Raw genomic sequence first — 27,246 nt, forward strand, 5'->3', positions numbered from 1 at the left:
ACAAAGAGCTTACCTGTTAGCTGATAATGAAAATCCTCTGAAGCCCAAAGCGATTTGATGACCTTTTACAGAAGTGTCAACAAAAAAGGACACTCAACCCACGTGATCTATACTGGCCACATAAAGAAACTGTGCACACAGAAAATATAAATATAGGCACACAGCGTATTTATACATAAATACATTTGTGAACATAGCAAGTATTGGAGACAATCAAACGCTCATGAACGTGCCCGGCGACGTGACGTCATTGACGGTGGCCTAAGGCCTTGCAATGTGTTACTGCACGTGCAGCCCGTACAGATGCACACAACATGTGAAACTGCTGTCACTGTCGAAAGCTTGATCTTTGGTCATTCAAACGTTCACCAATTCACATGAGAAGTCACATGCACCTCATGCCAAGATTAACATCTGCTCAACGTCATGAAGCCAATGGAATGGTTCGAGCAGGAATAAGCCAACAACAGGTGGCAGCACATTTCCAATGCCATCGTAACACGATATCTGCATGGGTCAGGCGTTATCGAAACAGTAATGACGTCGCCGACCACCCACGTTCTGGGCGTTCCCGACGTAACGACGCCAAGACAGGACAGATGGATTCGGGTGACTCATCTCAGATACAGGTTCCAGACAGCAGTGACCACGTCCCAGACCATTCCCCAGTCCTTCAATGCTCATTTGCTAGTCTCTATGCGTCTTCGATGCACTGCTGTGCTTCACGCACACGGTGGTCATACCCGTTATTGACTTTGTGACTTCTTCGTGTGATCCCCCACTCGATTTTGAACTTCTGACGTCATCGTTACGGATATTGTTCATGTTCTTTGGACATTTTCTTGTGGTCAGATACTTCAGCTTATAACGTGTCTACATCATTTTGTGTTTGCTGTGTTGTATTCCAATTATGAAGGCATTTTCTGTGTGCACAGTTTCTTTATGTGGCTAGTATACATCCAGTGTCGGTTGGCTGGCTGGTTTGTTGTTCACTCAGCAATATCCCAGCTAAATGGCGGCGGTCTGTAAGTAATCGAGTCTGGACCAGACAATCCAGTGATCAGCATCATGAGCATCGATTTACGCATTTGGGATACGATGACACGCGTTAACCAAGTCAGCGAGCCTTACCACCCGACCCCGTTAGTCGCCTCTTAGGACAGGCATGGCCTGTGAAGAGCAGTTCTAACCTGGATCTTCATGGGTCACGTCCTACGTCCAGTGCTGGGATGTGTTCAAAAGTTGAAAGTCATTTATCAAAGCAGCTGATCTTTTTTCAGACGACCGATCATGACATGTATGTTTCAAACATCCCTTACTATTTTCGAGAGTATATGTAGCTAACAGTACTTTTCCTCCATGGGGTATTTCTTGATTAACGGACCAAGGTCAATGAGTTTTACTTTATGAAGTATGTGTTAAAACTCTGTTGTCGAAAAATCACACCATGGCTTAAGCTATTGTTTTCAGAATCAAACTCGATTTCTGATAAATCAAACAGCGAGGCAAGATGAAATGTACCCTTGAGCATGTTGGTAGACAGCTTTAGACACCATCAAAATTTCTTTTGTGAAGCAGCATTATATTTGTTTACCATATGCACTTAAGATTTCAAAGAACAGTTGTCTATGATAACATATATATTTTATATAGGCCGGGTTACCCTGAATATGTCATACATATGTCAAGGTGCATTATCTTAAACATCATTGTATCTAGAGATGTTGACATGCAGGCGTAGCGTGTTTGTTCTCAGAACGGGGGACTCACAGTGATCTGGCCCTGCTTTGCCACTTACATGTACATACTATGTGACTACATACAAGATGTCGAGCGAGGAGAAGCCCGAAGCCAAAGATGAGAAATCTCCTGGAGCATTCTCATGTAGGTATAATATATACAACGTATATACACATACATGTCATCGTGTTTTTGATTTCAGACGAAATGTTCAAATTAACGTTGCGTTCAAGTTGTGTGCGTGAGTGCGTGTGTGTGAGTGCGCGCGCGTGTTCTAATTGCCCTGTGAGATGCCAACTTAGCTCAGACACATATTAAATGCGAACAGACCTATCCTTGTTATATAGCCCAATGCTGAACGCCCGGCAACAAGTACCTTCTTAACGTTATTTTGTCATCAGTGTCGAAATGTTGGTACATATTTAAATATTGTGATCCAATTGTAATCTCCCTTTTAGCAGTGCTTCCTTCCGAAATCATATTTAGATGACCATCATAGCTCCCTGGGATGGGACCTGTGAAGATCAGGGTTAGAATTGGTCTTCAGTAACCCATGCTTGTCGCAAAAGGGGACTAACGGGATCGGGTGGTCAGGCTCGCTGACTTGGTTGACACATGTCATCGTATCCCAATTACGTAGATCGATGCTTATGATGTTGATCACTGGATTGTCAGGTCCAGACTCGATTGTGGCATAGAAGCCAGACCCCCAAAATGGTGAAAATGTGGTGCAGTTCTGGCGACCGAATAGGATGTGATTTTTTTACAATCAGCTTCATCAGCTTCCGTACGCGTCTACCGTGAAGAGGCCCTTTTAAGGTGCAACATGTCATGTCAGTTGTGGCAATATTTTAACCGACAGCTGGGTGGTTTAATTTGATAACTCTGGTTTGGATTGACCGATTTTCATCAAAAAAAGTAGTTTTGGAATGCTCAGATCATGATTGAAAATTGTGGACAATAATGTTACCTATATGCTCATCGCAAAATTATTTTGGCCAGGTCAAATGTCAGTTTTAATAGAAAGGACATTTGATGAGAAAATATGAGTTGAACTTTACAAATTAAAGGTTATTTTTTCAAAATTTTGTTTTTTTTGACAGAAGCATATTGAACAAGTAGAAACAGACATTTGCATCCGACACTTTTGTTACATTAAGAGTCGAATTTGGAAATCTTCTCAAGTCCAAAGAAGGGGATACTCGGAAATGACTTAAACATTCCCAAACTGTAAGTGATATTAGCTTCTTGTAATAGTCATATAATAATATGAACAAATTGGGAACTCATTACAGAAGTAAAGTATGACAGTAGATCTTTTGATCACTGACAATCTTGACGAACGCGAGAGGTAAGATGGGAAATTTCAAAGTATATCTTTTTGGAATCTCCCAATGGTCAGGTCAAGTCCAGCCAACTTCGTCACACTGACATAAATAGAATAATTTGGTGACATAATAATAATATATTGGGAATCAAACCAAGAGTGAGTGAGTATGGTTATACGCCGCTTTTAGCAATATCCCAGCAATATCACGGCGGGGAACAATAGAAATAGGCTTCACACACTGTAACCATGTGCTGAATCGAACCCGGTCTTCGGCGTGACGAGCGAACACTTTAACCACTAGGCTACCTGATCAACATTATATGTTGGCACGTGTATATTGTAATTGTACCCTTTTCCTCCAGAAGCTTCACTTGTGTTTGTCTTCCTTTGTAGTGTCGTGCATGTTCTCACAACGATGGCTGCTATCGTACGTTGGTTTGCTCGGGGGCAGCATTCTGTACGCTGCACGTGCCAACCTCAGCGTCGCCATCGTTTGCATGGTCAACGACACCGACTCCAATGTCACGACGTCGATATCGGAGGTAACTGCTACCTTGGCTCGGTGCTCACATTATCACTCACAGGCTTCAGGAAAATAGCATTAAGAATCGTTCGAGTACAAACGTTATCGAGGTAAAAGTTCAAACGGCATGCGTGCGAACTTTCGCGATTTGGTAGCTGTGTTCTGATTGGTCAATTCAAAAGGTTAGCTGACACGACCTTCTATTGGGGTTTGTTAGACTGCATTATTATTCTTGATCAGTGGGCATTGACAAAGCCTGAAATCGCTCTGTCATAATATACTATTTATTCAAGATTTCTCACTCAATGATTTGATAATATACTGACGACCAAAAGAAACTACACACCTCGTGCTTTGGGATCATTTTTCACTCATGGTATTGTTAGTCACAATCAAAATATTTTTCAAAATAATTACGGTATTTTGTGAAAACTGGCTTTAATGCGTCAGTTTGTTACGTAAAAAGTAAGTCAAATTTCTCATTTCAATAGCATTTGTCTTCTGTTCATAAAGTAATGCTTCCAAATAGCGATTAATTACGAATGAGTGAGTGAATTTGGTTTGACGCCTCTTTGAACAGTACTCACGGTTAGTCATGTAACTGTTCAACTATATATGTTACAGTTATTTCGTTAGGTGGTGCGAAAGCTCGAAGTGACTTAAATATGAAGCCATTACCGCATTGGTGAAACCCCGGTGCTGACAAACTTTGAAACATAATCGGGGCAAATCGGTTTTTAAACCCTCGACAAAAGTTTTCAGAGGCGTACCCAAGCAGCACAATCCCCACAAGTATTATTCCTTGCACAACGAATTTGCTACCATTAGTTGTATATTGTAACGCACGCACTGCGTGCTTCTTGAAGGTAGACATTGAGCGCTCATTCTTAGTGCTGCTTCAACCCCACAGACCAAAGTCATCGTGCTATTTTAGCATCAGTGCAAAAGAATACACAATATTGACTTTCCCCAGAAACGAATTCTGTTCGGTGAAGAGGGAAAAATAGTTGTGAATATTGAAGAATGGATCACTGAAAATCAGCGATGACACCTTTTTAAGTGTCCTGCTTTGTCCTGTATCGGATCTATCTGGTATACGAGAATTATTAATGTCAACAAATAAAGTTAGTGTCAACAAGTTTAACCACATCCACAATCTGTCAATATGTTTTAGGGATGGAGGGGCGGTGGGGTAATCTAGTGGTTAAAGCGTTCGATCGTCACGCCGAAGACCCGGGTTCGATTCCCCACATGGGAACAATGTGTGAAGCCCATTGCTGGTGTTCCCCGCCGTGATATTGCTGAAATATTGCTAAAGGCATCGTAAAACCCAACTCACTCACTTTTAGGGATGGAATTTGTAAGCTTAATATATACTTCCTTGTACTTTACACGTTATATTTGTAGCGTGCCGAGTTCTACTGGACCAAGGGAGAGCAGTCAGGAATCCTCAGCGCGTATTTCTATGGATACATATTCACACAGATTCCCGCGGGAATACTGGCCAGTAAATATGGCGGAAAGTACGTCATGTTTATCGGAATGCTCATTGGATCGATCGTCTCACTGCTTCTACCAATCGGCGCCCGGACTTCCATCTACCTGGTGTATGTGCTTCGTGTGATCCTTGGAGTGTGTCAGGTAGAAATTATTTTTAAGCTTAAAATTGCATTACATGTTAGTGCAATATAAACCACAATTATAACTGTTACCACTAAGTCGTCACCATTTCAACACTGTTATCCGTTATTCCATATCTGTAAAAGTCGATGGCTGAGTGGGTTTGATACCTGACTTTGTGTACTGAGAGAAAGACGCCTTACTCAGAGTGTGGGTTCGATTCCCAGTTTTCAACGCACGAAGGTACCTGATACTGTATGTGGTGGGCGAACTGGCAAAAACGCCAGGCTAGTGATCCAGCGAGCTTGAGGTGACCGGATCGAGCCCACCTGTGACCGGGTGTAAAAACCTTGGAGTCAACTGTGTGTGCAGACTCTTTCAGTGTTGTCACAACCCCTAGTGTACAGTACACAACCCTGTGCACTTAAAAGAACCCACGAATCCGTTGGTATATGTATAGGAGAAACCACGACTACGAGGGTTTACTAGAGATTGTGAGAAATATAACATATGTTGTATTCTGAACATTTATTTCTCATGACCGTCTTCTAGTAGCCTAGTGGTTAAAGCGTTCGCTCGTCACGCCGAAGACCAGGGTTCGATTAACCACATGGGTACATTGGTCAATGTCATTTCAATCACCATTGCTCACTCAGTCACAAAAGTGCACACAACAATGATCAATTCCCTGACTGCAAACAATCTGGTCACCTTGTCACTGTTATAACCACTTCATGCCAAGATTTCGTTTTGTATTTTCACATTGCCTTCCATATATGTATCTGCACACTCAGAAAAGAGGGAAGGGTTTCAATGGTTAGTTAATAAACTTTCAGGTCAAAAGGGGAGGGTGTCCGCTGATGGGAAAATTTGATGCCTTCTTCCATTACTATAGCCATTAAACTGACATCTACATAATGTATTTGTCTTTGTGGTATCAACAAGTATATAAGACCCAGTCACAGAGATTTTGAGTTAGCTATGGCTGTTGGTGTTCAGAGTTTGTTGTATCACAGAGAGGAGCCCGACAAGTGTTGCATGCAGGATTTCGGTATAAGCTTAACAAGTCTAGTAATGTGGATGACTACTGGAAATGTGTTGTTCCAAGATGTAGAAGCAACTTGTCAACAACTGGAAATTTCATCAGAACAGTTACTGGAGAGCACAATCACGGGCCCGACAATCCACCCACAGCTAGACTCAAGAGCACACTGAGAAAAAGAGCCAGGGATGAGTCAACTCCAATGCCCCAGATCTACAATGAAGAGTTCCACCAACTACCTGTTGATGCTGCTGCTGTTGCAGAACTATCTTGAAGGTTGTCATTACTCACCCAACCAGAGCATCAGACACGGTCACCCTAACATCTTTGAATTCATCGAGGCAATCAAGAGCATCGAGGCAATGAACAGGAGACAGGACCATGGAACTTCTGCGTCACCCAGGAAAATGATGTACAGAGAGATAGATGCTCGCCTCTGCAGGATCAGCTCCAGAGACAACAGAAGTCGCCCATTGAATTTGTTCCTGCAGCAGGCTGGGTGGCAAAACAATTTCTTGTAAATATACTGAAGAAGAAGAAGCTGAATAAATGTTGTATGAACCTGGTACAGCTATAATTGTTTATATAGTGTTATCTATGTACTTAGCTGAATAAATTGTGACAGTCTACCTGATGGTTGGTGTGACAGTCTACCTGATAGAGGGGAGAGCTAGTAATTAAACACCACTCGACTGGAACAGGTTGTGTATTGGGCAGGTAGTCAAACTGGGAGTAGTCATTAATGGGAATGGACCTATATACAAGACCACTCCGGTTACACCTGCATACAATGTAGTTGAATAATGAGGTTATGTGTTTAACTTGTTTTTTATGTATCTGTCAATAAAAACCTTCAAGTGGTGTTTGCTGATGAACTTCATGAATACAACTTCCTGCTTACTAAATTTTAAAGTTTACTCTCCCCAGGGAGTCTACTTTCCGAGTCTACAATCCATGTGGGGCCGATGGGCGCCGCCATTAGAGAGGACAAAACTCACTGCCGTCTGCTATTCAGGTAATTTAGATGAAATGTTTTTCACAGATTTTATGCACACAGAAAGGACATAATGGCGTTGTTGTCTGCTCAAACCAAAACCGATGCACAACATCGCTAACTCTGACCTGTGTTGCCAGGTGTGTTTTTTATTCAAATTGAAACACAGAGGTTAACCTGGAAATCTGCTTTGTCAACTAAAATGTCACATCAGTATGGATGATTTATCAATTATATCAAAACACAGTTTCAGGGTTTAAAAGAAAATGTCAATACATGGTGTTACAAAAGTGGCAACAGCAATTAGCAAAATGCTTTGACTCAAACTTCTTGTTCTCGGGAGTTTTCTGGTTTTTGTTGGAAAATAGTTAAGCACCCCCGGTACTTCTTTTTAGAAACTTCTATGTTTCGACTATCTTTGGTGTGCACGCACAGTACGTTGGTGAAGCTGCATGTTTTTTCTGTAAGATCATGTCTTGCCTACAAGAAAACACAAAAAGTCAGTTTCTTTCAATGTTCTTATAATGGAAGTGGAACAAAGGTGTATTTGTAACATAGGAACGTCATAAATCAATATATATAGTGTGCCCTGCACGTGCTTGGTATATTGTCTGTGCCCTGAGTCGCATGACCCCCCAACCCCCACTCTCTCTGCACGAGAATTCGAACAGCGTGGTTGTCATCCATAAATGCAGGTCTTGTTGCAAGAGGATGATTATCAAAATGGAAAACAACTGAATCCAGCACTTAAGGGATATACATTCCCATGCATTGCCACGAAGTCAAGGTTACAGTCATGACATATTCCCACACCACGACCAAAGGCAACTGTTGGTTGAATATTTTTCTGCTGCAAATGTTATATTTCGCTGCCCCCAAACTCTCAAGCGTTTTATTAGTTACACAAAGAAGGAACCGGCTTTCATCAGACCAATGTATTCAATTCCTCAGATTCCAGCTTTGTCCTGGTAAACACGAAGTCAAACGTGCTCGTTGGTAATGATCGCTCAGTTGAGGACGTTTGATAACCGTTCTTGGGTTGTACCCGGCTCTCCGTAGGAGACTCCGGACAGCTCTCGAAAAGACCAGTTGGTGCTTCAGACCAATGCTTGTGGCGAATGGGTGTCGTCGAGTGAGCCTCAATATTGCCCTGCCTTAACGATCTGACGTTACCCTGGGTTGTACATCCACATGGTTTCCCTGTATTTTCTGACCAAACGACTTTTTAGTACATACAGGAGTTATACATTCCGCCTCTGGTCACCTGATAATCTTTTGCGTACCATAGTGGCAGACAAATAATCGAACATTTTAGCCCCAAGCAGATTAAACACCGCCATGTGGCAGGTGTACAAAGTGCACGTGTGAAAAGTCGTGGATTTGCTTCTGGACATGCTCCACAGGTTGGATTTGGGAGATACGTTCCACCAAATACACTTTCAATAATTTCTCAATCCCAGTTCTGTTTGTGTTCAATATTTAGGAGTACTTAACTTTTTTCCAGGTGTATATTTCAACTGCCCCTGCGGTCGAGCGGATAGAGCGTTTGTACCAAAAGTAGCAAAACGGCGTGTAAACATGTAACAGTATTTTTTTTCAAAACTGTCAATCATGAAATCTATCTTGTTAAAAGACTGTCTGGATTATTTGTCACAGACAGAATTAGAAGCCTGGCTTCATATCATATTCTAAATTCCAGGAACTCAGTTTGGCAGCATAGCAACGTTCGCTATATCGGGGTTCATGTGCATATATGGCTTCGACAACGGCTGGGGATCCATCTTCTACGTTACAGGTAAGTAAGAAAAACATTCCGATTAAGAAGTGAACAGATTCATTTCCAGTTCAATTACTATTCCTCAAAAATAGTTTATTATAACCAAGTATCCTTCACAATTATCTCTTAACTTCAAATTGAACGAAGTGTTCTTCATATGAAACTTACTTAGTAGCTTAGTGTTCCTGATATCCGCCCATTATGTCCATAAAACATTCTTAATACTGTAGAGCCCTGATGACAGGATTACCTTAATTAGTTATATTTCAAACCCGTGAATTGGTCTTTAGTAACCCATGCTTGTCGTAAGAGGCGACGAACGGGATCGGGTGGTCAGGCTCGCTGACTTGGTTGACACATGTCATCGTCTCCCAACAGCGTGGATGATGCTCATGCTTTCAATCAGTGGATTGTCTCGTCCAGACTCAATTATTTACAGACTGCCGCCATTTAGCTGGGATATTGCGGCGTTAGACAACTAAGAAACAAACCAAAGTTATATTTCAAACAGATAATTATAACCGATACATTGTTTAAGAGTATAGAAACGACAAAACCCTTTACACTTTCGTGAGAAATCTCTGCCAAATGCAAAGTATATTGTGCAATTTTGTCTGTATCATGAGTATGTGTTTGGCGCCGCATCCAACAGTATTACAGCTGCACAACGCGGTCTGTAAACAATCGAGTTAAGCAGAGATGCCAACCCTAATTTGGCCCAATTTAGTATTTTGGCCAAAAGCTGATTAAAAGATTAGTATATGTTGGCCAAAATTAGTATTAACTTTTCCAAAGAAATTTCATATTAAATAAAAAAATTAAATATATAGTCTAAGATCTTGTTATTAACGTTTTACTCAACTAAATCAGTAGTACGTATCCACATATAGCTTGATACTGAATATAATGTGATCGAAATTTATTGTGTATGGTACGTATGCTATTTAAAAAATTAATGTAATGTATTTCTTTAAAAATCGTATATTTTTACTGCTATCGTAGTCGTGTATTTTGTGTTGTTTTTCGTAACGAATACGATAAAATCGTATGGGTTGGCATCTCTGGTTAAGGCATGGTTGAACTCGCCCACTTACTACCTTATACAAGAAAAAGAAAACTCATTGCTGTCAGAAAAGACATCATAAAACAGATCTACATCATTCAACGCATAGGACCTATCTTTTAGCAAGAAGGAAATTACGAAATTGTTATTAAATCTTTGATATTAATGAATGTTAATAATCCGATTACAAACTGATACCAGTTACTTTGTAACCCAGTCTGTTTTATCTCCTGTCTACAGGTGGTATATCGCTGCTATGGTGCGGGCTGTGGTATATAACGGTCGCCAGCACACCGGCTGAACACCCTCGTATCACGGAGAGAGAGAGGAACTATATTATCTCTAGTATAGGGAAAAACAAGAGGTAGCCTATCGTCCATACCCACGTTATTGAAATATATTATATATTTGCTTAACATAAATATTTATAGACCTTTGACTTTTAATAGGGACGAACGATTAACTTTAAGGATTATAGGCCCAAGCGTGTCCTTATCACACGGAAGAATCTGGTTCATTTCTCCGTATGGGTGCAGTGTGTCACACTGTGTGAAAGACTTTCTTGGTGTTCTCCGCTGTGATCCTGAAAAATAGAACAACACGACTTGTTTATTCAGGATACAGGCTGAAAATGCAACCTTACATCCTAACATCCTTATCCCATCGACATCTACGAAACAGTTCATCACTTACCAGACACTTACAGCCTAACATCCTTATCCCATCGACATCTACGAAACAGTTCATCACTTACCAGACACTCAGCAAAATAAAGACTTCTACCCCAACTGACATTGACTGACTTCGAGATCACTTCCGGTATTTAGAGTTATCTCCCTTCGACCCGAAAGGGCGTGTCGCTAATAATAGACTTGGACAGGAATGTTACATAATCCATTCCCTTCGGGTATGCCAAACATCCAGCCAGACATCAGGGCTAGTAACTTCAAAATGTTACCAGCCCAAAATGGATTTAACCAGACCAAATATGGTGAATTTACACAGATGTATGGAACATCTAAAAATTTTACCAGACCATCTGGCTGGCTAGCTGTAAATTTTGACCGTCCGTCAGAAATCTAAACCGTCTCGGGCGGTCGGGCGGGCCTTATTTCATACACTGATAATTCCCATTGAACATCCTTCTCCATACCAATACCAATTGATTCTTGACTTTGGTTGAATTTTTTTTTTAAATTACGTGCTCTTGTAGGTATATATTACAACGAATGCTTCCTTAACAAAACATTCTTTTTTCATTATCAGAATGGCTGTTGCAGAATAGAATAAAATTATGTTGAATCCGAAAGAAGAATCATCGCTCTCCGGAAGCGCGAGTTTGATTCTACTTTTGGAATCCAAAGATTTGAGTGATTTCCTCGACTTAGACCATGTTATGGTTGACATATATACGTTCTCTATAAGTTTGAAGAATGACAGTATGCTGCGTTGCTTCTACTTTTCCAGAATGAATGACCAGTGCTTCTTTTACTTGAAACAACCTCAACAGTCATAGCATGACCGTAAAGGGCCATTCAACTCTAAAGTTCGTTTTACAAAATAGAGCAATTATCCATCAACTAAAACACCTGCTGACTGCTGAAGAAGAATGAACGAGCCCCGAAAGGACGAATTGATCCCATTTCCAGTGATTCAAGTGATGCTTCCTTCAGTTTACACATGAACTATTACTGTGTTATACAGAGGTTCTCAACACCGTGGGCCGCCTTGCTGAAGTCCCCGGCGACATGGGCGTGTCTAGCTGCACAAGTGTGTTCCAACTGGATAACATACACGCTGTTGACCAACATACCAACGTTCCAGAAAGAAGTGCTGGATTTTAACATTGCCGAGGTAAGTATATAATTTCATTCGACCAATGGGTATTTCCACAGAAGTGGAAAGAAATATAATTTTAAACCATGTTCGTTATGATATAGCATTCATTGAACATAGCATAACAAATTCAACTTCAGAAAACCATATTTGCTGCTCTGAAATCCTAACTGTTGAGGTCACTGAGTTGACCTTGTCACAGTGAAGACCGGAAGTCGATTCTCCACTATGATACAATGTTGACTCGTTATTGAAAGAATATTGCTAACTCGGGATATATTTCCAAAATATTTTCACTCAGAATTGCAAGATGTGTGCATTGTGTCAATCGTGGAATTTCTTAATGACATCTCTTTGATTATCTTTTCAAGAACGGCTTGCTGTCGGCCATTCCCTATCTGAGCCAGGCCGTATCCGGGATGTTGGCTGGACAAGTTGCAGACTACGTCCGGTCAAGGAAATACCTCAGCACCACGGCCACCCGGAGGATCTTCCAGTCCATGGGTCTGTGCACATAACCCTATAATATCGGACAATGTGATGATTTTTATGGAGACATGTACAATGTGAATGACACCCCCCACACACACCACCCCCAATGTATATACAAAGTAAGTGACCTCCCACTGCATGTCATGTAATAAATCAATTACCCCCATCACCCACCCCTTCCCCTTCCCATAATTTTTCAGCATGATATTTTAATATTTTTATGTACAAAATTGATGACCAAGTATGTTAATCAGAAAGGCGAATTGTACTGCCACCAACCAGTGAGTAGAGTCTGTTATTTACGGTATGAATGGGTTGGTAAAATCTAAATTATTTCCATTGCCTTCCTTCTTTTGTCAATTGTAATTTGGTTACAACCATATGTCTGCAACAGTGTTTAACATAAGCAGTTTTATTTGTTGGCCAACTATGCAAGTGACTGATCATTGAATGTTCGTTGTCTGAGAACGGCAGGAATGTGGGTGTTTGTGGGGATTTTAGATTTACTCCTAAGCCAAATGATAGCATCCAAATCAGGTAATATGATACACCCGGCATTACCCCCCATACTGCATGTCTAGACCATGTTGAACACCAGTGCTTGTCGCCGTCCATTAGACCATGTTGAAAACCAGTGCTTGTCGCCGTCTATTAGACCATGTTAAACACCAGTGCTTGTCACCGTCCATTAGACCATGTTGAACACCAGTGCTTGTCGCCGTCCATTAGACCATATTGAACACCAGTGCTTGTCGCCGCCTATTAGACCATGTTAAACACCAGTGCTTGTCGCCGTCCATTAGACCATGTTGAACATCAGTGCTTGTCGCCGTCCATTAGACCATGTTAAACACCAGTGTTTGTCGCCGTCCATTAGACCATGTTAAACACCAGTGCTTGTCGCCGTCCATTAGACCATATTGAACACCAGTGATTGTCGCCGTCCATTAGACCATGTTGAACACCAGTGCTTGTCGCCGTCCATTAGACCATATTGAACACCAGTGCTTGTCGCCGTCCATTAGACCATGTTGAACACCAGTGCTTGTCGCCGTCCATTAGACCATATTGAACACCAGTGCTTGTCGCCGTCCATTAGACCATGTTGAACACCAGTGCTTGTCGCCGTCCATTAGACCATATTGAACACCAGTGTTTGTCGCCGTCCATTAGACCATGTTGAACACCAGTGCTTGTCGCCGTCCATTAGACCATATTGAACGCCAGTGCTTGTCGCCGTCCATTAGACCATGTTGAACACCAGTGCTTGTCACCGTCCATTAGACCATGTTGAAGACCAGTGTTTGTCGCCGTCCATTAGACCATATTGAACGCCAGTGTTTGTCGCCGTCCATTAGACCATATTGAACACCAGTGTTTGTCGCCGCCTATTAGACCATGTTGTCAATACTCATGCAGCGGGTGGGAGTGGTTCTACTACTACTACTACTACTAACTACTAGATAACACTTTTAGTGTTTTTGAGGGATCCTAAAAGATACGGACTTTTCTAGCATTTGGCCTGGAACTATATTGAGATTATCTGTTTGAGCTAATTATCTTCCTTAAAAACTCTTTTCAACAATTTGCTTTTGTGGCGGACGATTCCTGTTTTTCAACAGTTTCAAACCTAAATGCTTTTTCCAAACATACCAGTAGCATCTACTACTACTACTATTACTACTACTACTACTACTACTACTACTACTACCACTACCACTACTACTACTACTACTACTACTACTACTACTACTACCACTACCACTACTACTACTACCACTACTACTACTACTACTACTACCACTACCACTACCACTACCACTACCACTACTACTACTACTACTACGTTGACACAAACGTCTCGCTATCATGAACCAGAGGTGGTTAACGTCATTTATCAAATTTTCCTGGTTATGTTGTTAATGCACCAAAGATATAGAATCAAATATGTAGTTCTTGCAGGGTGTTTTCTTTGCAAATTGCACAAAATGCATTTATAAATGTCACATATGTTAGGAAATTCCCTGGAGTCTTTAAGAAAAATTCAATCATGACAAGGAACGAGCTTGTGGTGCTTATGAAATGTAACCAAAAACAACCGTGTGAAAAATGTTGTTAATGCAAACTAGTGGTCCAAAATTGTTTGTGTTCGATTATGAGAATGCGTGATCGATTGCTTGGTTGTTTAGTCATTGCGACCAATCTTCAATTATTTCAACTAATCGGACCACCACTACTATCATAATCATGAACCACAGGTGTTCAATAGTCTGAGCTCATTATTGTAAGTAAGTTATAGTGAAGCCCCAACACCATAAACGATCCACCGCAAAATCAGGAGGTCTCAGGTTGACACTGGCGTTACGTTCATATCGACGTTGCTGGACACGGCCATGTCTATTATGGAATGCAACGTAGATTGGGACTTATGTAAATATAACACGTGACCTGTAAAGATTACAGCCGTCTCTACATGCTTTGTGTACACCATTGACCTCTGATAGCAAAATGGCGATGTGTAAGGGGCGTGGCCGTCGAACGTTGATAATCATGAAATCACTTGTAAGTGGACTACACAAAATACATTTAAACAAACAGTTGTCAGATTACGATGTTTGTGAAAAACGCGTAGTCTGAGTGGGTCCAATCGCTGACTTTGTGGTGAGCTGGCTATAAGGTGCGTAACTCCGAATGTGCGGGTTCGTATCCATGTCATCGTATCCAAAATGGCGATGCTCATGATGTTGATCATTGGATTGTCTGGACCAGACTGGCTATAAGGTGCATGACTCCGAATGTGCGGGTTCGAATCCGGGATGGGACTCAACTACCCAAAAGTATTAGACTATGTGCATAACTGAGAAAGTGTAATCCCAAATGTAACAAACGATACAATTTCTAATCGCCGCACCCGTAACGCGAACCTCCGGGGCCATATGATGGGTTGCTGCCATTTAATGCGCCGTTTGAGCTCGATTTTGCAAAGCCAGGTTTCGGATCAGTCGATCCTGTACTCGTGTCGTTGAAATGGGTCGATCCACGAAACTTTCGTAACGTTACGACCTATCGTAACTCTATACTTTATCATAGGGTTACGAATGGCAAAGTGCAACGAACGTTTTGTGGATAGGGTCTCGGGTCTTATCACTGGACAGAGTCGATCATCAACATGTTGGGCTTGTTTATACCAGTTCCATAGCCTGCTAACCACGTGGAACGTATTGACCATTGGCTTCTACCGGTATGACCACAACCCTTTATATCGCCAGATCACACACACTGGACAATTGTAAGTCAATCACAACTGTGTGAAAAGCAGAATCAATCAAATTGACAGAAATACGGATTCACAAAGATTAATTGACCCTCCTTGAAAGTGTCAAGAATTTTACGACACCTAACGTGCAGCAAACTATCGGATTGTTTGACGTAAAGGTTTATAGACATTAACGTTTTTGCATAGGGTGTTGGTCGTCAACACTTATTCATTATGTATTATCATTACCTTTTAAAGAACCCGTGAAGATCCGGGTAGAATTGGTCTTCAGCAACCCATGCTTGTCGTAAGAGGCGACTAACGGGATCGAGTGGTCAGGCTCGCTGACTTGGTTGATGCATGTCATCGTATCCATAGAACGATACTCATGATGTTGATCATTGGATTGTCTGGTCCAGACTCGATTATGTACAACCCACCGCCATATACCTGGAATATTGCTGAGTGCGGCGATAAACAACAAACCAAATAACCTTTTAAGGAAGATATATCAATGCTTAGGATCGGTGATCTGATTGATTGTGTGTCATCGGATCCGACGACGTTGGTCGTTGTTCGTAATATCGATCAGAGGATTGTCACATAGTTGGCATTTTGCCACCCATTCATTTTGCCAACATTTCACTTGACTTCCTCTCATTTTGCATCATCCTCACTTTGCCTACATGATTGTGTTGCATATACTTTTTCAATATCCACATATGTACGGCGACACCCAGCCTGGTTCCCGGGTCATGCTGCGTTAACGCTTCGATGCTGAAGCGTTAGCGCAGCAGACCCCGGGAACCAGACTGGGCGACACCCCGTTACCCTGGATGGTTGCAATCAGAACTAAATCGTCAGAGTTATTAAATTTCCGGATCGGCAAATCATTGGTACGGAGTAACACCCATTGTGGTTATAAAACAAAGACGATGGAAATCACCCGAGTTGTTTTCCAGACAAATTGGTTGCATTGCGCTTGTTGTGTAATTTAATAAAATCTGACATTTTATGCACAACATTATTTTCCTTTTTAGCTTTCATAGGAGCAGCTGCGTGCCTGATCGGGACAGGGTTTGTGGATGTGGAACACCGCTATGTTGCTATAGTTTTGTTGACGATAGCAATGTGGTTTGTTGGATTTGCGTCGGCTGGGTATGTTGTCAACACTGTCGACTTCGCTCCAAGGTAGGATTTCTATTTCTTGTTTTATTTAAAACTGGAAACGCTTCGGTCAACGTCTTGTCTGTCTATCCTTCCGTCCGTCCGTCCGTAATCATTTCGTTACCGGAGCATAACTAAAAAACTGAGCACTGCTTTTCAACAAAACTAAATCAAACAGAATCTATAGTGGTGCCTTTTGCACTTTACAGATTTGTGTCATTTCTTTTTTCTTGATTTCCATGGAAACATTTTAGACCTACTCTCAAATAGTCTCAAAAGGGAGGGGTGGACTTCGTAATAGGTATTCCTGCATGGTACTGTGTGCACACAAAGACCTAGGCTCCTTTCACAAAGCACGAAGGTGATCGTAAGTCACTAAGGTATCCATAGTGCAATGTTAAAGAATGGGAGTTAAGGTTAACCTTAGTAAAGTTTGCTTCGTGAAAGGAACCCCAGGTTGTCAAATGGTGCCTTGTGCTACTTGGGTCGTTAAGAATTTATGTTTTGTCCGTTTCCATGGCAGCAAGTTTCATTTTGACTCTGTTCATAGTGTTGTGTTTGTCAGGACCATATCTCGAAAGAGTACAATATATTATTTCATGAAACTTTGCACCAACGAAAAACAGGTTGTCAACTGCTGAGTTTGCTATTAGGGATGTTTAGAATTTGTATTTTTCTTTGACTTTGATATTGGTGTGTACCTGACATAGAAATACAAGTTACGAATCCAATTCCATGTTATTGTTTTGAAAGCTCAATAACTACTCTTGTATACAGACAAACAGATTAGACAGACATTCACTCATCAAGTTGAATTTTAGTAGCTGTCCACCTCTGAATACCCAGTTACCAACAATATCTGATGCTGTGCTCTCATCAAAGTTGTTTAGAAACTATCAAGTTGTTATGCGTACAAGTTAACATATTTAACCGAGGGGACACAGCGTTAAGAAAAACAGACTAACGCTTAGTCTCTGAATATATATACTCTCCCAAAAAAGAAACGCATATAGGAATTTCAACTGTATTTTTATGTTTATTTTGAAACATCTTGTAGGCTTTATGAGTCGATGAAATATAGCGAAATTGCACACTGGGAATGCAGACTTATCCGTCTTTGGCACCAACTCGAGGAAAGTCAGTTTGAGTGTCACATGGAGACGTGTGGTGGCGCTGAAGTCAATACCTCATGTGACCACCGTGGGCATCCAGAACTGCACGGCATCGCCTCGGCATCGAACGAATAAGTCTCAGAATCTCTAGTTGCCCAGTCGCAGCCCACTCTGCCTGTAGTGCCTGTGCGAGTTGCTGAAGTGTCTGGGGCTGAGGGTTACGGCGTCGCACCCGTCTTTCCAGGGCATCCCACAGATGTTCGATCGGGTTTGAGTCCGGTGATCTTGAGGGCCAGGGGAGCACATTGATGTTGTGGTTCTGGAGGAAGTCTCTAGTGTGACGTGCTGTGTGGGGCCTGGCATTGTCCTGTTGAAACAATTCCCTCTGGCGATCAATGATTGGAAGGAGGTGTGGGCGTAGGATTTCGTCACAGTACCGTTGAGCTGTCAGGTTGCCCTGGATCATCACCAAATCACTTCTCCTACGGCAGGTGATCTCTCCCCACATCATAACACTTTCCCGGCCGAATCTGTCAACCTGGGGAACGCAAGCGTCGGCGAAACGTTCACATCGACGTCTGTACGCCCGCATTCTGCCATCGCGTCGTTCCAATAGAAATCGTGATTCATCACTGAACCAGATTCAACGCCAATTCGGTAGGTTCCAGGCCTGAACGTTGGTGCACCATTGAACTCGATGTCGACGATGTTGTTGTCGAAGCACAGGGCCAAAATAGGGTCTTCTGGCACGTACACCAGCCTCTCTCAACCTGTTCCTGACGGTCTGTGCAGAAAGCCTCCCCAATCCGGGTATTTGTCGATCGGTACTGGTCGCCGTAGCTGTTCGATGACGCAGGTGATGTACCCGGATGTAGCGATCCTGCGCCGCAGTGGTCGCTCGAGGTCGCCCACTACGAGGGGCATCTGCTACCTCATTCTGCCGGCGATATCTCTCCCAAAGCCGTGAAATGGTGCTTTGGTGAACATTCATGCGTCGGGCAACTGCACGTTGAGACTGGCCAGCTTCAAGCAAACAAATGGCGATATGACGGTTGGCTTCACTTAGACGTGGCATTTTGCGTTCGTCAACAATATTCCAAATACAGTGAATAATCGACAGACAGCGATCAACCTTTTATACCCATCATTGAGACTATCTGATCCCCAACGTTCACGTGCATTGCATGTGAATTGTGTATTCTGTGACACTACACGCCGAAATTGAAAATCATGCAGTTAAAAACGGGTATTTTACGGATGGTGCGTTTTGTTGTGATGTTTCAAAACAGAAACACCATAGGACTCATAAACAGAGCAAAACCTTTTGTAAAATGAATCACGTTTTAATTCATTGCTACATGAAATTGCTATTTTCATGATGCGTTTCTTTTTTGGGAGACTATATAATTTTGATTGTAACAAATAAACCCATTTTAATTGAAAAGGAGCCCCAGGGAGACCAGAGTTCCTGAACCTGGAGAAATCTAGACTTGCTTCATTTTGGGTTTTAGCATTGCAGGGAGGGCTTGGCTATAGGGAAAATATTATGGTTCGGCGACTGTGAGACAGACTACGCAAACACGTTCTGCCCGTGCTACGTTGTCGACGTTTAGTATCTTTACACTTGGAGAAATAGACCACTCACACATACTATAGAAGGTTCAATAACGAAGACTTACTGATTGTAACGTTCTGCCCGTGCTACGTTGTCGACATTTAGTATCTTTACACTTGGAGAAATATAACCACTCACACATACTATAGAAGGTTCAATAACGAAGACTGTTACTGATTGTAACGTTCTGCCCGTGCTACGTTGTCGACATTTAGTATCTTTACACTTGGAGAAATAGACCACTCACACATACTATAGAAGGTTCAATAACGAAGACTGTTACTGATTGTAACGTTCTGCCCGTGCTACGTTGTCGACATTTAGTATCTTTACACTTGGAGAAATAGACCACTCACACATACTATAGAAGGTTCAATAACGAAGACTTACTGATTGTAACGTTCTGCCCGTGCTACGTTGTCGACATTTAGTATCTTTACACTTGGAGAAATAGACCACTCACACATACTATAGAAGGTTCAATAACGAAGACTTACTGATTGTAACGTTCTGCCCGTGCTACGTTGTCGACATTTAGTATCTTTACACTTGGAGAAATAGACCACTCCACATACATATATAGAAGGTTCAATAACGAAGACTGTTACTGATTGTAACGTTCTGCCCGTGCTACGTTGTCGACATTTAGTATCTTTACACTTGGAGAAATAGACCACTCACACATACTATAGAAGGTTCAATAACGAAGACTTACTGATTGTAACGTTCTGCCCGTGCTACGTTGTCGACATTTAGTATCTTTACACTTGGAGAAATAGACCACTCACACATACTATAGAAGGTTCAATAACGAAGACTTACTGATTGTAACGTTCTGCCCGTGCTACGTTGTCGACATTTAGTATCTTTACACTTGGAGAAATAGACCACTCACACATACTATAGAAGGTTCAATAACGAAGACTTACTGATTGTAACGTTCTGCCCGTGCTACGTTGTCGACATTTAGTATCTTTACACTTGGAGAAATAGACCACTCACACATACTATAGAAGGTTCAATAACGAAGACTGTTACTGATTGTAACGTTCTGCCCGTGCTACGTTGTCGACATTTAGTATCTTTACACTTGGAGATAGACCACCACACATACTATAGAAGGTTCAATAACGAAGACTGTTACTGATTGTAACGTTCTGCCCGTGCTACGTTGTCGACATTTAGTATCTTTACACTTGGAGAAATAGACCACTCACACATACTATAGAAGGTTCAATAACGAAGACTTACTGATTGTAACGTTCTGCCCGTGCTACGTTGTCGACATTTAGTATCTTTACACTTGGAGAAATATAACCACTCACACATACTATAGAAGGTTCAATAACGAAGACTTACTGATTGTAACGTTCTGCCCGTGCTACGTTGTCGACATTTAGTATCTTTACACTTGGAGAAATAGACCACTCACACATACTATAGAAGGTTCAATAACGAAGACTTACTGATTGTAACGTTCTGCCCGTGCTACGTTGTCGACATTTAGTATCTTTACACTTGGAGAAATAGACCACTCACACATACTATAGAAGGTTCAATAACGAAGACTTACTGATTGTAACGTTCTGCCCGTGCTACGTTGTCGACATTTAGTATCTTTACACTTGGAGAAATATAACCACTCACACATACTATAGAAGGTTCAATAACGAAGACTTACTGATTGTAACGTTCTGCCCGTGCTACGTTGTCGACATTTAGTATCTTTACACTTGGAGAAATATAACCACTCACACATACTATAGAAGGTTCAATAACGAAGACTTACTGATTGTAACGTTCTGCCCGTGCTACGTTGTCGACATTTAGTATCTTTACACTTGGAGAAATATAACCACTCACACATACTATAGAAGGTTCAATAACGAAGACTTACTGATTGTAACGTTCTGCCCGTGCTACGTTGTCGACATTTAGTATCTTTACACTTGGAGAAATATAACCACTCACACATACTATAGAAGGTTCAATAACGAAGACTTACTGATTGTAACGTTCTGCCCGTGCTACGTTGTCGACATTTAGTATCTTTACACTTGGAGAAATAGACCACTCACACATACTATAGAAGGTTCAATAACGAAGACTTACTGATTGTAACGTTCTGCCCGTGCTACGTTGTCGACATTTAGTATCTTTACACTTGGAGAAATATAACCACTCACACATACTATAGAAGGTTCAATAACGAAGACTGTTACTGATTGTAACGTTCTGCCCGTGCTACGTTGTCGACATTTAGTATCTTTACACTTGGAGAAATAGACCACTCACACATACTATAGAAGGTTCAATAACGAAGACTTACTGATTGTAACGTTCTGCCCGTGCTACGTTGTCGACATTTAGTATCTTTACACTTGGAGAAATATAACCACTCACACATACTATAGAAGGTTCAATAACGAAGACTTACTGATTGTAACGTTCTGCCCGTGCTACGTTGTCGACATTTAGTATCTTTACACTTGGAGAAATAGACCACTCACACATACTATAGAAGGTTCAATAACGAAGACTTACTGATTGTAACGTTCTGCCCGTGCTACGTTGTCGACATTTAGTATCTTTACACTTGGAGAAATAGACCACTCACACATACTATAGAAGGTTCAATAACGAAGACTTACTGATTGTAACGTTCTGCCCGTGCTACGTTGTCGACATTTAGTATCTTTACACTTGGAGAAATATACCACTCACACATACTATAGAAGGTTCAATAACGAAGACTGTTACTGATTGTAACGTTCTGCCCGTGCTACGTTGTCGACATTTAGTATCTTTACACTTGGAGAAATAGACCACTCACACATACTATAGAAGGTTCAATAACGAAGACTTACTGATTGTAACGTTCTGCCCGTGCTACGTTGTCGACATTTAGTATCTTTACACTTGGAGAAATAGAACCACTCACACATACTATAGAAGGTTCAATAACGAAGACTTACTGATTGTAACGTTCTGCCCGTGCTACGTTGTCGACATTTAGTATCTTTACACTTGGAGAAATAGACCACTCACACATACTATAGAAGGTTCAATAACGAAGACTGTTACTGATTGTAACTGTATAGCCATTAAATGTTTTACTGCCTCTCTATTGCGTATATCATCGTAATTACTTTGCAGGACACTCAGTTACAGTCAACTCAGATGCACGACTAATTGGGTGTAATTTTGCTGTAATAGTAGTTTGTCAAAAGTATTTCCACTTATAAAGCAAGTCGTCGGAGCAAGTTTCGTTATAAACGTAATTTTACTGTAATTCTTTAATACAACTTTTTAATTCTTTTTGTTCGATGGTTTCAAACTTATTTTACGTCACTTCCGTTGACTTGTTTCAGTTTTGAAATCGAATGAGCGAGTGAGTGAGTGTGGTTTTACGCCGCTTTTAGCAATATTCCAGCAACATCACGGCGGGGTACACCAGAACTGGGCTTAACACAGAAAGCGAACACTTTAACCATTAGGCTACACCACCGCGCCACATTAAAATAGAAACGTAATAATAATTTATATGCTCACTGAAAAACGTGATGTAATTTTCATATGTGATTGGTAAGTTTTTTCTGTCGTTTTACCAAGAACGAAACTGGTATATCTTACGTCATTTCAAAATTCTGTTTGGCATGTTTGTTACGAAAACCGCACGGGCATCTGAGTGCCATTTATCTGACATGAACTGACGCACAGAAGAAAGTACACGCCTGTTGCTTTGGGACAGTTTTTGAAAAATCAACGTAAATGTTTTGAAACGTGTTTTGATTGTAACTTACAAGTGACAAACATGGTGTACTTTCTTCTGTGCGTCAGTTTAGATCATGTTTGTATGCATGGGTATCCGTGAGTGGAGTTATGTTCCAGATACGCCGGTATATTGTTCGGACTTGATAACGCGGCGGCGACAGTCCCTGGGATGGTGGCTCCACTGCTAGCAGGTGCCCTAACTCCAAACGTAAGTGAACGATAGGTTACGGTTACGTTTTGTAGAAGGCAACGATCCTGACCCTTGATCCATTACGTCATCTCGTTCGCCAAAGGATTATTTCTAATTATTTCTAATTGGGACTTTACCCCACCCCAATGTGAGGTCAGGCGTTGTCATGACAACCGCTCATTGCATAATGGGAAGGACCTGTGCCTGAAGAGTTTCATCTGTGCAGGGAGACTATATAACGTAGTAGATTATTCCTGATCTGTGTAACGTTTTGCTGTTAAATTGACCTGGACGTGTACCAAGACTGTTCAACCGGTATGGGGGATGGCGGTCCACACCATTACACTTTCGTGACCAAACCTGTCCACTTCTTGTATGCAGGTTCGAGCATAACGCTCCCCACGACGTCTGTGAACACGACGTCTTTCGTCTGTCCAGAGAAGCAAAACACGTGACTCGTCACCGAACCAAACACGTTTCCATCGTTGTTGTGGCTATGCTGTGTGTTCCGCCTTTGCATTTCCCCTACTTTTTCGATATTTTGGGTGTACTTTATTCTACCCTCACAAATCACTCCTGATGCTTGCAGACATAAGAAATTCATATTTAGTATAAATTTTGAATTAATGACAACAAAACTCCGTCAGATATTTCAAACTTATATGCTATTCCGTTTCTTTTTTTGCAGAGTATATTAATGACAACACCCATATAATTTGTCCACGTTTACACAGTCATACTCAATCGAACCTTGTCTCTCTCAACAGAAAACCCAGGAAGAATGGAGGAACGTCTTCTACGTGTGTGCAGGATTCTGTGCTCTAGGAACTTTGGTGTTCGGCTCCCTGGCCCGGGGAGAGCTGCAGCCCTGGGCCATGGATCAGGTGGAGGTGGACGTGGACGTGGACATGGGGAAGGGGAAGGACGATCCCGAAGTTTCCGGCAACGCGCTTCATAGTGATGACACTAAGAAGGAAATGACAGATACGTCAACTCAACTGTAACAGTTTTCACCTGGGCAGAATACAACTTATATGGGGAAATACACCACACATCAGGCAGGCGTTTACTGTCGATAACCTCAACGTATCACCACAATCTCCAAATGAAAATGTCTCGTATCAAGGATTCGTTAATACAGAAAATGTGTACAATTTTAGAGTGAAAAGTAGGGTTTAGCTGAGACTCAATATTTTCTTTTATAAATACAATCTGTGACAGAAAAACACATCCATCCAATATAAATGCAACAATCGCGCTGGTCATTTTCTCACATTCGCTATTATAATCGAGCTTTTAGTCAATAAAAATACATGTTTTTTATGAATTAATGTGATTTGCATTTGTGTCTTTATGTCCAATTTAACTCGTCCCTTTATTTGGAATAGAGGAAACAAAGCATTCCATCACAAATGGACATCGGGTTTACATACCCTAAACATTTTTGGATTTTAATCACAATTCTTTCTGATATCACCACGTCTCGACCTGATGGAAAATTGACAAAGTATAGTACAACACACCGGGGCGGCGGGGTAGCCAAGTGGTTAAAGCGTTCGCTTGTCACGCCGAAGGCCCGGGTTCGATTACCCGCATGGGTACAGTGTGTGAAGCCCATTTATTTTGTCCCCCGCCGCGATATTGCTGGAATATTGCTAAAAGTGGCATGAAAGCCTATTCACTCAATCAGTCAGTCAGTATTAAGACACATCGTTCAGGCTTTACAATCACAAGAACCATAACAACGGTTCAGATGCAATATCATCAGCTTTATAACTAACAAGCCATTCAATAGATTTCTTTTGTAAACCAGAATGTCCACAGTATTTTACTGTTAAATGTCAAGTGAAAAGGGCCCAAGTTTTGTAATCCATTGTAGTGTTGGGAGCTGGCAGGGATTCGGTGTTTTCAGGTACCTATCCTATCCGCACATAGCACATGGATACGACTCTACTCATGTCATTAAAGGTCTCGACGCTCGTTGCTTTTATGCAGGTACAGCGAACCTTCACGTAACGAAACCTCACAAACGATCAAGCTGTCCTGTACTTGTGAACAACAAAGCGAGATAACTCTAAATCACACTTCCTGCTGCAACCTGGTCTTCTCTGCGCTCGATATTTTACGAGCGTTTCAGTCCTTTATTTGCACTATCAATAACTACAAACTCCCAATATTCTCCAATGTCCTGTAACTCCAAACAAACCAGTTAGTATCAACAACAGGTATACTTTCACAATTATACCCAGCATTTCTGGCGGCCAACACAGACCATCTGCCACAGACCACAGGCATCCTTACGCGATCCAATCAAAATACTGGCACAGGTTTTTCATCTTAATCCAGTCTTTGCATGTTTATAACATACAGGACAGAATAGTTAATTACATTTTGAAAATATCTTACTGTTAACAATATTTTCGGAATGACCGGATTCCGACATTTTGGTCAGAATGACAACTGGCGTCTATCCAAATATATAAAAAGACTGTAAACAATGGTATACGTATTTATATTATGACAAGTTACGTGCGATTAATGATAACTGCAAGAGTAACTTGTATGCTTGAATGATTAGTTAGGATGATTTATCATTCCGTCGGATGAACCGGACTGGCTGCATGTTAATGTAAAGTTAAATAATCACAAGTCCGCGATCAGATACTCAGGAGAGGAGAGCAAGTATTAATAATAGACAGGTTTATATAACGTTACACAATACAAATATATGTATCTCAGAATATGGAATTTTGCTGTGCCATGACCCTTGAAATGCTGCTTCCTTGAGAAAACATTTGAGAAAAATATTTATTATTCAATTTATGCAATCATCTTTTTACCCATACGATATTCCCGAAATAATGTATAGTATTAAATAATTTAGATAATTTGAAATGCTACTTGATGCGAGAAGTTTCAACATTATATGCTATTATTAACATTGCCAGGAATTAAACCATTTTTTCGATATCAGTTGAAGCTACTGTTCATGTATTTCGATAAAGAACAAAGTACAATGAGTTCATTGATATAAGAGAGTTAATACATCTAATGGGAAAATACAGACACATAAGACGATAACCGCACAAAACTAAACACCGGCGTGTCTTTTACGTTAAACCAATATATACTCTGCACATGAAAATGTAACGAAACATTTGAGTGAACAAAGATGAATAACTTTTAACGGTTCTAGATTTCTAGTGTTGATATAACTCATTACAGTTTGCCACTGAAATGAACATATTTTTCAGAAAGAAAAGTTTTTAAATTCAAATAAAATACAATAAAAAGGAGCCCAGAGACTTTCTTCATTTTCAGAAACTGTGGTAATCTAGACTTGCCACACATTCTAGACTTGCATGGGCTGTATTGGGTATACTTGTTTCAGGGTCTGTATGGCAGACTAATAACTCATGTGAAGCACATTTTGTGCTTAAAATACAAAGCTAGGATGAGTGAATCTATGTGTGCAGTTGTGCTTTTGTGAAGGGTTTTCAGATAAGATGGAAACATATTTTTCAAAACATATCTAATGACATTAATAATAACTTTGTAGGGATATTAACATCAGACTTAAATGCTTTTAAGTCAAGAAAACAACCAAGAATAGCATCAACCAGTGTGCCTACACAATACACCCAATACCACCCATGCATATTCAAAGTCTCGCCCCTCACTGACTGAAAAGCCCCAGTCAGATGACTGTTACAGA

General features: G+C 41.1%; 1 protein-coding gene across 1 annotated transcript; it reads left to right on the top strand.

Moving 5' to 3' along the window:
• Positions 1 to 1,723: 1,723 nt before the first annotated feature.
• Positions 1,724 to 24,862, top strand: LOC124268208 (uncharacterized transporter slc-17.2-like). The gene is given in 12 exon segments (XM_046703236.1): positions 1,724 to 1,884; positions 3,464 to 3,612; positions 5,001 to 5,234; positions 7,183 to 7,270; positions 8,949 to 9,044; positions 10,330 to 10,453; positions 11,794 to 11,805; positions 11,808 to 11,943; positions 12,297 to 12,429; positions 16,714 to 16,864; positions 23,459 to 23,549; positions 24,299 to 24,862. Coding segments are annotated over 12 exon segments (1,509 nt in total). The 5' UTR covers positions 1,724 to 1,826; the 3' UTR covers positions 24,536 to 24,862.
• The last annotated feature ends 2,384 nt before the right edge of the window (positions 24,863 to 27,246 follow it).

Source organism: Haliotis rubra, unplaced genomic scaffold, assembly GCF_003918875.1.
Source record: "Haliotis rubra isolate DU_JTF1 unplaced genomic scaffold, ASM391887v1 Scf137, whole genome shotgun sequence".
Classification (NCBI taxonomy): Eukaryota; Metazoa; Mollusca; class Gastropoda; order Lepetellida; family Haliotidae; genus Haliotis; species Haliotis rubra.